The sequence below is a fragment of the Solanum tuberosum genome, unplaced genomic scaffold (assembly GCF_000226075.1).
Source record: "Solanum tuberosum cultivar DM 1-3 516 R44 unplaced genomic scaffold, SolTub_3.0 scf00087, whole genome shotgun sequence".
In the NCBI taxonomy this organism is placed as follows: domain Eukaryota; kingdom Viridiplantae; phylum Streptophyta; class Magnoliopsida; order Solanales; family Solanaceae; genus Solanum; species Solanum tuberosum.
In genome coordinates, this window is record NW_006239017.1 from 324,003 (window position 1) to 334,826 (window position 10,824).

Sequence of the window (10,824 nt, forward strand, 5' to 3'; positions counted from 1 at the left end):
AAATAAAATTACTTTTACGCTTCATCAAAGCTTTCACGACCTATATATGGTGACTATAACAAGAAGACACAAAAATGAATTCCTTGTGGAGATTTTTAATATTTGAGTTGGGCTATAGCGAGCTTTTAGAATTTGCTTATTAACTTTAAATTATATCATTACTTTTAAGTTTTATTTAAAAAATTTAATGAAAAGAAACGGAAAGTCGAAGATAAATCTATTGGGAATCTAATTAGTTGTAGGTTTCTAATTTTTAATAAGCACCACTAATTTTGAATTATTTCATAAATTACAAATTTATTAATTATTATACCACAAAATTGCTAATTTAGGAGCTCTTTTACAAATGTTTGAAAAAGGTAACACTGGGCAAGGGTGTCCACAATATATCATTTAACCACATAAAGTGTCATTTTACACATATCATAGTATAATTTTCCGATGAAAGGTGTTTGTTTGACCATCCTTTGATACACTGTAGCTCCGTCCCTATCAGAAGAAGCAAATCTTGACTGAACCTATATTTGTTCAGTGGATACAACCCGCTCATGGTAAAACTTCATATGGGTTTGAAGTACTTTTATCTTCAACGAGTAGCCCAGCATTCAATGCGGGTCGAAGCCCCCTTTTCTCATTAAATAATAGTTGAGGAACTAAAATTTGGAAACCTCAATTCCATTCCAAATGCTAACTTTAAGAAATCTAAGAAACAAGAATCAACCATCCTAGCAAATGCATATGGTTAGTACAACTTCTGAACAGGCTCCTAAATACATATAACATGTACCAGGGGTTCAATCTAGAGATTCCCACATCATATTTACGCGAAAAAGTTGTGCAAATTTCTTCGAAAAGATCTTCCTCCCTCTTATATTGATTGGTGGCCGCACCCATCCGCTTCATTAAACTTAATGTAGCCGCTGCCCAGCCAAAAGCACAAGCTTGTATCAGCTTGCAACTCATGACCTTCAGTTAGACATCTTTGGCTCTAATCAGTCCGTCATAATCACTTTCGACAGGGGAATAAACTCTAGAGTTTCTACATTTGCAAGAAGATGAGCAAGTCAAATCAAAATTCAGGTAGTTGTGGAAGTTTTTGAAAAAAGGTAAACATGTATAGGTCTTTACACATGTAAGATACTGAAAGCATTATTTGCAAGTCTGCTAACGGCAACAAATATTTCGAGGATGAAGCTGAAAACAAAAGATTCAACCAAAACAAACAAACAAATAAAGAATAGCATTGCGTTTCATGTTGATAATCTACCATTCCACTTATTCCTCACAATGCATCAGAAACTAATTAATGTTTCTATACTTTCCTACAGAGCACCATTATACACACCCATGGAAATGATACGGTTTATCCTAATAGGCAGCAAATGTCTAGTGCAATTGAAATCCAGTGGCATCACCAATAGATGCTGGCAAAATGGACAAAATTTTCAAGATTCATCGAACCCACACAATTAAATCTTTGCAATAGGCATACTTTGCAAAACTCATAAAGGTGGAGTTGCATTGAAAATCAGCACATATGCTACAAACTTAAAAGAGAAATATCAATTAAAAAAAAAAAATGCTTACCCTACTTATGGTGTCTACTATGATTGGAAAGCTCCTGTCTTTTAGCTTCAAGTTCTATAAGAATGCTCTGAACAGCTTGAACTTTTGTAGACAGATGTTCACTATGGCTTTCCACGTCTTTCATGAGACTAAGGAGATGTTCTCGGTATGCTGCAGTTAGTCGTTTCTTGATCCGAAGTTCTGCTGTTAATTCCTGAATTCTTTTATCTTTCTCATCCTACAAGAATTACACAAAAGGTATCAGTTTATGACAGTCCCATAAACAAACCTCAGTTGGCTCCAAGTATAAAATGGGAAATCATCAGCAATTGGTTATTGCAAAAGTTGGCTCCAAGTAGCCTGACTGCTTAAAGCTTAGAACAATCTTTACATAAGTTCCTATTAGTCAATCTATGCTTTGTACTAATCCAAGTATCCAACTAATGTCTTGTCAAACTCGGCGTAATAATGTACATAGTCATATACTATGCATAGAAACAACCACCAACTTCCTCTCTAAAACTAAACCCTGCAAACTAGCAGAATCGATACTACGAATGCACTTAATAATCTAAAAGCAGCTTTTCCTTTTTCCCTAACTTTAATTCTTCTTTTCCTACAATCATATGTTCTCATGCACTTAATGTTCTCTTTTCCTGCCAAAAAGGATGGGCAGGGTGAGAAGTTCATAAAAATTGCAGGACAATAATTAGAGATAATCAAAAAGTGATGGAAGCATAAGGCAGCCTGTACATTTAGATTCTACTGTCACAGATACTCACTTTTATCCACTATCACGAACAACCAAGATGCACCACAATCTCATGTACTAATTAGAAGTTTAAGAGTGAATCTTTCTCGTGTTATATTGCACAGTCTAGATGAGACCACTTATTAATGCATTTAATATATCTCTTTCTGCGTTAAACTGGATTCCAAGCAAAATGACCACTGCTTAAGCAACAATGAGTAGTACCAGAGTCCAGAGGTGGCACATCCTACATACAATTTTGACAACCCAAGCCAAATAACTCTATGTGTAAAAATGGAAAGTTTAATACTGTAATACTACTGTGGATAACCATCGGCAGTCTATTGAGCATACCAAATCAAGCATTCTTGAATAGTTAGGTTTTACCGGGGATTACTTATTTGAAACAATTAGCAAGAGAGTTGGGACCTCTGGGTATATTGACTAAAGTACTACAAACAAATCAGGCAGTCATAAAAGAGGCTGTGCAGACAAGTAAACAATTTTTGCAATGCCTCATGCATGCAAACACACACATCCAAAGTGGATATCTAGTTGTGTAGCTACGAAAATTAGCAAATAAGGAGCCTAAAGAAGATAAAAGAGAGGGGTTAAAGTTAGGGAAACTGAAATAAAAACTTTTATTACATGTTAATACAAAGGTAAGACTAAGAAAGCTTACGAAAGTTGGACGTCTCTTGGAAGGTGACATAACTAAAGGATGATTGTGGTCCCTAACAAATTTTCTGACCACCCACGTACCAGGCTTCTCTCTTTTGACTAGGATCATTGCTGTACAACCATCACGTTGTCTATCTCGCTTTTGATTGGCTAAACTTGCTGGCCTTTGATTATCTGGTATCCCTCTACAACCAAGTCCACGTGATATAATTGACCCATCACGCTCTGACTTGCGAGATGACAGAACACGGGTTATAAATCCTGTCATTCCAGCATACTCATCGTAGTACGCTCTGGCAGCTTCTTCAGATTCAAATGTCATACCTTCATTTGGTTCTTGGGTTCTATGACTTCTATCAGCTTCAGATGTACTAACTTGTCCTTCTGCAGACGATTCTACTCTTCTAGCACCATTATCCTCTAAAACTTGCACATCCACTGAGATAAACAAACAAATAAGTGAACTTTCAGTTGGCAGACTTTCTCACAAAGATTGACAGTAAAACAAAAAGAAACAACAACAACAACATACCCAGTGTAATCCCACAAAAAGAAACAATTTTTAAATTTTGAACTTTCACAAACAAGCCTTACAACATCACAAAAGGTGGGAAATTGGTCTAAAAACAGCTTTCAAAGGTATTTGGAGCTGGTAGCATCAATCAAAACAGGATAATGCGTGACAGTATGAAGCAAATACTTGCTTCTTCACTATACATTCAAACATAAAAATTGAACTCCCCCATTTCAATTAGTTTGTCTTATTTCCCATTTTAGTCCGTTACAAAAAGTGAGTCTCTTTCCTTTTTTGGCAACTCTTCTAACTTTTCACGTGACATGTTTAAGACCACAAAATTAAGGGGAATTTTGGCACATTTTACATATCTTTAGATTATGACCCCAAGATTTAAAAGCCTTTATCTACTTTTTAGAACTTCGTTTCAATTCAAACCAGACAAACAAATTTAGACCGAATAGAAAAGGGGTGTGTCAGCAATATATGCACACAAGAAAGCAAATTTGTACAACTAATTCAGATTATAAAATGGACCAAATTATATCAAAATCACGCATCATATACCTACTTTTGCCCTATCAAGAAAACTCCCTTACTTGCCTTAAGTTTAGCAGCAATTAGGAAGAACACAAATTCCAGAAAAGTTTTCATGGGAAAATAAATAATCCTCACGAACTCAATACCCAACTAAAATTCTTAAATCAATGGTGGAAAAACTGAAAATAAATAGAGAAATTGCAGGAACAGAAAGCTTTAATCTTGCTGAAGAAATTGCAATGCCAAAAGAAACAATTTTATTCTGTTATTGAGCTAGTTTTATACATAATTGCATTCATGTAAACAAAAAGCAGTGATCTTTACCAAAACCCAAAAACAAAAATGAAAGAAAGAGGACTTACTAGTCATCCCTTGAGGAAAAATGAGTGTTTTGGAGGTAACATTTTCCTCTGTTTCTGAAGAAAGAACAAATACTCTAGGTAAAACTTTGGCCCTAAAATAAAAGGTAAAATGGACAAAAAGGTTTAGCATGTTTTGGAGTATGCAAAAATTATTTTTCAAAATTTAAAAAAGTTTTTCTTTTCTCAAAAGTACAATGAGAAAATATACTCGGAAGGAACTATAAAAAGAAAATCGGTCAAATATTAATTATTGCTCCACAATACTTTTCAAATTGATTAGTCAAACACAAACTGATTCTCACCTAAAGGCATTTCATTTTTCTTAAAAGGACTTTTGAAAAAAAAAAGATTCTAAAAGTTTGGCTACAGACTAATTAATTTTAGACTTATGTTAGTTAAGTTTTTTTTTTGTTCATTTTTGTCCAAATAATGAAGTTGAACTATACAATCATGAAAATTACTAGCACTGCAGTTTGATTTTTTAATCATTAGTAATTTTTAATATGCGTATGGCCGAGTTTATCATATTTCCATCCCCTTATCTTAGACAATCGTAATATTTTGTTACGTTCTACCATTATATACCTACTATATGCATTATAGTTATTTCTGAATTAGCAACTACAGCTAATGCATTGAAACCACTACTGGTTGAGTGGACTATATAATTGTTTAGATGGAAGCGCAACACACCAAATTTAATATAACTAAAGATCCAAAATGTGTACAAGAAGACTAGAATTTTTAGTTTGACTGCTCCAGTTTTTTGGATATATTTTTTAGTTAAAATTTAACAAAATTACCAACTCCTCTGGTTCTCGATATGGCGAGATGGATGAGATTCCTTCACCATTATCTTGAGTTCAATCTCTGCGTGAAGAAATTCTTGGTTCGGAATAATCGAGCCAGCAGATACCACTTATAGGACTGACAAATGTAACTATGCCATCCATAAGCACTCCAACATAATCTTAAAAAGTTGGGCATAAAAGAATAGCCAACAATTACATACTCGATATAATTCCACAAATGGAGTCTAGAGTGTACGCAAACCTTTTGGAATATGTCTCAAAGTAATCCTTGAAGCATCCAAAGAAAGATGAAATACAGTTTACTATTATCTAAAAGAACTGGAAAGACCTAATGAAATGGACTTGAGATTTTACAAAAATGGAAAAAAATGACTCCAACTTTCCAAAAGAATGTTACAATGGAAGCACCAGAAGTAGACATTCTGTGCCAATTTTTCCTACATTTCCACAATTCTACCCAAAAGGAAAAGGAAAAGAAAAAAGTGAAAATAAGATATGATCTGATCTTAAATTTTTCATACTCTTCCCAAAGAAAATGAAAAGGATAACAGAGAGAGAAAAAGGCAAGCCAAGACAATAATCATTATGATCTTTACTGAACTTAGGTTCTACACTAATATCAACAAAGGCAAATTAAGCTAAAACTATCTATGATGATGTTGATCTCTGGACTCCAACTCCCTTACATTGTGTACAATATCTTGGATCTTCTTGGACAAAGATTGATTGTGCTCCTCAATGTGCTCGAATATCATTTCCAAATGCCTCTTATATGTTGCAGATCGCTTTTTCTCAGCTGCCAGTTGTTGAGATAGCTCCCGGATTTTGTCATGCTCGTTCTGCAGGAAGAAGTTGAGAAACCAAAACAAGAGTTAGCTGAAATCGGGTAAAGTTAGTTCTTTGAAGATGAACGTTAGGCATAAGATCTCAGTTTTACATGCATCGACAGAGAAAATCAATAATTTTAAAACTACTGCTACAAGTGGCAATTGATAAATCGACTAATTTCCCCCACTCCAGTTTATATGATCTAGTTTCTAGTTTAAATGTCTTCACGATGACAATAATATGTACTTTATGACAGATTTACCATCTCCAAGTATTGTAGTATTAGAGATAACGTTTTCAAATTTGAATTTGATACTTCCACTTGATCAGTATTTTAAGTGCATATTACAACCAAAAACACAACGATCATGACTTCTATAAACACTTCTTCTCGCACACCAAAAAAGCCAAAAAGGATTACATTTCTAGGTTCATGTAACATCATTATGAAGGATGACGGAAATTGAAGGATAAGGTGACTCACGAATATATAACCTGTCCACAGACACAAATGAAAACAGTTTATATCATCTTTTATCCACATAACAGAGTGTTAACAGAATAAATTTGCACAAGTAACAAGGCGTCACTTCTACAGAACTACTCCTAAAATGGAAAGATGGACTACCATTTATTAGTATTTGCAATCAAGGAATAATGAGTCCAAACAACATAGAAGGATATATCTTGCCGAATTTCTCCCTTTTCCTTTGTAATGATTTTTCTCTTGTCGAATTTCTCTTAAAATTCAATTAGCAATCCACCATAAATGGTAGCTCTGAGAGAACAGCAGGATAATGGTGCTATAAAAGAAAGCAAAATGGGCAAATATTTGCAGTGTGGCAAAAGCTATGACGCTTTTCCCCCCAGCAAAATAGAGGTTGCACTTATAGAGGTAAGATATTCTGTTGTTCCTTTTTTGTTTACCACAACATTTTGTTCTCATAACTGTAAGTTCCTCGTACCAAAATGGAACTATCCTTTATACCATTTTCCCACAGCATACTAACAGTATAAAGTTTGAAAAGGAGAAGGATAATGTTTAGCTGGTGTTGCCTTTGTGAGGAAAACAGTGAGAAGGTGGACTGTAAAAGCACATATTATGTTGACATCCACTTGATATATCCATGAAATCATTCACTTATAGGCAACACTAGCACTAAAAATGAAAGAAAATAAAAAGAAAACAGCTTATAAAATAATCTTCAGTCACTATTCACTAGTATTATACAAAATATTTGAACTTATAAAAAATGGTAATATATAAAATAATTGGGGGTGCGAAATATAATGATTAGTACATATTGCAAAAACAGTTCTCCTCTAACTTCATTGACCACTAGGCCACACCCTAGGTGTTTTATGACTTTGCATTCAACTAAAATTTTGTTTACTAATAAAGGACCCTTTGTAGTTTCTCAGAGTAACTGTAGTTTGAATGCTAATGTGATTTTAGTAAGAGCCAGCCATCTTCCCTCTGTTTCATATCATCATTTGGCTTTTAAATTTAAGTTATAGAATTAAAATTTCTTAAGCGGCAAATCATTGAAAATCATTTGCCAACATGCCTTGCTATTTGTCTTTTAACGCCAGATAAGTAACTCGACAATAGCATTATTAACCACATTTTTCATAATATTTGTATTCGGCATTTGGTAGTCCTAAACATGTTCTCTTTTTTGCCTTTTATACCCTTAAGAATTAATTCATTTCATCAAATAAATAATTCTATAATCGGCAAATTTGTAAAAATTATGATTTTCTCTAATAATTAGGTTTTGAGATCAACTAAGATTACAATTTAGAAGAAACGTTTGTCCCCATATGTGTCTCTATTTTGCAATAAGGCATTTGAAGACCTTCATGGCGCAAGATGTCTTCCTTTATTGAGCTAGCTAAATGAGTTTAATATTCATCATTTTCATAAACTTCCACTTCTCTCTTTAAATTTTATTTGAAAACTAAAACACATTGTTTAATAAGATCTATATGAGTTTTAAAAATCATTTACTCATTAAATGAGGTACACAAGCAAAGCCGGTATCCAAAAACTAGTACATATAACATACATGGTGCCTCCTTAAAATTTCAGGTTCCATCAAACGGTACAAACAAAAGATGTTTAATCAAAGGCAATATTAGGATGATACAGTCTAGAAAATTAAATGACTTCTATGAACAAAAAAAAGTAGGATACCTTATGTTGCAAGACCTTAATAAAGATAAGGCAAAAAACTAACCGGATATTGATCATAGATCAAGTCCCTACGACCTTTGCCTGGGCACAATGGATGAGAGTGCTCCTTGACAAATTTTGTGACAACCCATTTTCCAGAGCTAATTTTTCTAACTAATATCATTGCTCTGCAACCAACCCTAGTTTCTGCTCTCTGTCGCACAATCTTTTCCCGCTTATCAGGCATTCTAAAACCCTCCTTGTTGCAAACAAGTGCTCGACCAATGGCGGAGCCATCGCGCCTAGATCGTGAAAGCTTGCTAACCCGGATGATAAAACCCACCCTTGTTGCATATGCATTATAAAATGCATGTGCAGCAGCTTCAGATTCAAACTCCAGGCCAACGAAAGGTTCATCTGAAGTTGAATTATCCAGAGATTGTGCTTCTTCTAATAAAAGGTCTTCCCTTTCAGGAAGGTCTTCATCCACCTTGACATCATGCACCTGATGAAGTGCCTCCTCACTGGAACTTCCTCCAATCAAATTTTCATCTACTGTTCTGAGTTCCACAACTGTTCCCTCTTCCTCATCACCACTGACGTGATCATCAACCACAAAGTCCACTGTTGAATCAATTATGTCAGTAATTTGCTAATACCATAAAATTCAACAGATAAAACGGTTATAGAAAAACCAAACGGCCAAGGATGTCCAAATTAGAAAACAGATACGTCACAATTCGAACAGCAGAAACAGATGATGTGGGCGGTATCAGACTACAGTTCCCATGCCAACTAACAAGTTATGTAACAAGCTTAAGCTAAAAGAAGAAGAATAAAAGTACCAAGAGGTTGCCATATTTTACAATAGAAGAGCTTACTGTAGACTAATCTATACATAGATGTAAAGAGCTAATAGACTCTACGGGATTTGTAGAATTATTTCCATCATTTAACTTGCACCAATAATAAAAAAATGAATACAGTGATATTTTAGTTGATGAAGTGATCTGCTTTTACCCTCAAAACACTGGTGCAATTTCCCAGATAACTTTTATATCCTTTTCCAGCTTTTTAAAGTATGGACTTGGGAATTATCCATTCAATGCCAAAAATGTTCAAAAACATGTCCTAAAATTTTGCCGTTATTCTGCAATTTATAAATAAATGGTATACACTATACACTTCTGTTTCCATGTTGCACACGAAGCATCAGGTGCACAAATAAATCCCCCTTTTCTTAGGATTCTCATGGGATGTGGTACTTCCTTTGAAACAATTCAACCAAAGCAATGACACCATAGGGAGGCTGCACTTTTCAAAATTCTTCTCCAAGGACAACCATATTCTCCATTTATGAATAAATTTCATACCTTGATTTAACCTATAAGGCCTTTCTATCATGAGCCATCTCAAAAAATCTTTCCCGCTGGTCAGCCAGTTGCTACCTTCTAATCTGGTGATAAGCTTAATCAAGTCCTCTAAACTCTCGGGCCTTGGCAATTCCTTCTAAATGAGATGCTCCAAACTCTTTCAAGCTCTACAATGAACTATAGTTACATCAGGATGAATCGCCAATCGAAAGATCTCCCAACCAAATATCCTTCCAGAACCTAATTTCTGGCCATCCAAAACCTACAGAAAAGTATGTATTCGAAACTTAGGCAATAAACTTGTAATATATCTCCGCAGTCCATAACCATGTGGAGAACTAACTCGGTTAGTGCACCAGCAATCACTTTTTCCATATTTTGCTGTGATAATTCTTCTCCATAAAGAGTCCTCCTCTTGACTTATATCTCCATAGTCAGCCTTATACGTTAGTTTATCCTCTATGGTTTTACTTCTTTTGGATTAAGTTATCCTTGATGAAGATCATTCACTCTTGCAGCAGCAAATCCCCAACTAAACAAATACTCCCTTCTTTATACAACAAAAACAATAATTATGCCTCAATCCTAAACTAGTTCAGAATTGCCATACAAATCCTCAAAACTCATCCCACTCCATCTAGGTCCATTTCACTCCAATGTTTGCTAATATGTCCAAAGGCTTCTTAAAAGCTAGGAGTTCTCTAAGCATCACAGTTAAAAAGCTAATGGGGCAAAAAAAAATCATATCTTTTCAATAACTTAAATAATTGGTAACCAAAAGCATAACTGATTCAAAATTCAAAAGACAAATTCCAAATTAATACTGTCCCAAACACATAAGAAGCTGTAACTTTCAGCCTAAAACATAAACTCCAGCACTCAGTATACAGAGAATTAAAAAAAAATACCCAAATACAGGGGAAACCAATAATCCCCAGAGAAAATTCTGTTCATTACCCAAAAGGGTTTTATTCCCTTGTTAGAGTTCAGCTTCAATAACCACCACAAAAATATTTGAAAATTTTCTCCCGGACTCAATTCCAACAGAAAAAAAAGAACAAAAAGAGCAATTTTTTTTAATACAAATTCAAACTTTCTGTGGATTCCACCAAACAAAGAATCGGAAACGAAAAACTTACTCAAAATCGTACAAATGACGAAATGAATCCACGTTGTGAAGGTTTCGCAGGAACGGACAGAAGGTGGGGGTGGGGGTGGGGG

The 10,824-nt window shown here is 34.6% G+C and overlaps 2 protein-coding genes across 2 annotated transcripts; both read right to left on the reverse strand.

The window, feature by feature from the left end:
- Positions 1 to 426: 426 nt before the first annotated feature.
- On the reverse strand, positions 427 to 4,497 carry LOC102600025 (protein FAR1-RELATED SEQUENCE 2-like). Its single transcript, XM_006347238.2, has 4 exons — positions 4,415 to 4,497; positions 3,000 to 3,436; positions 1,588 to 1,804; positions 427 to 1,039 (listed from the first exon to the last, which is right to left on the reverse strand). Exons 1-3 carry the CDS (start codon positions 4,419 to 4,421, stop codon positions 1,589 to 1,591), a joined length of 660 nt encoding a protein of 219 aa, XP_006347300.1. The 5' UTR covers positions 4,422 to 4,497; the 3' UTR covers positions 427 to 1,039; position 1,588.
- A 1,058-nt stretch (positions 4,498 to 5,555) lies between these two features.
- Positions 5,556 to 10,530, reverse strand: LOC102600348 (protein FAR1-RELATED SEQUENCE 5). The gene is made up of 3 exons (XM_015308763.1): positions 9,604 to 10,530; positions 8,295 to 8,854; positions 5,556 to 6,065 (listed from the first exon to the last, which is right to left on the reverse strand). Exons 1-3 carry the CDS (start codon positions 9,632 to 9,634, stop codon positions 5,871 to 5,873), a joined length of 786 nt encoding a protein of 261 aa, XP_015164249.1. The 5' UTR covers positions 9,635 to 10,530; the 3' UTR covers positions 5,556 to 5,870.
- Positions 10,531 to 10,824: the final 294 nt, after the last annotated feature.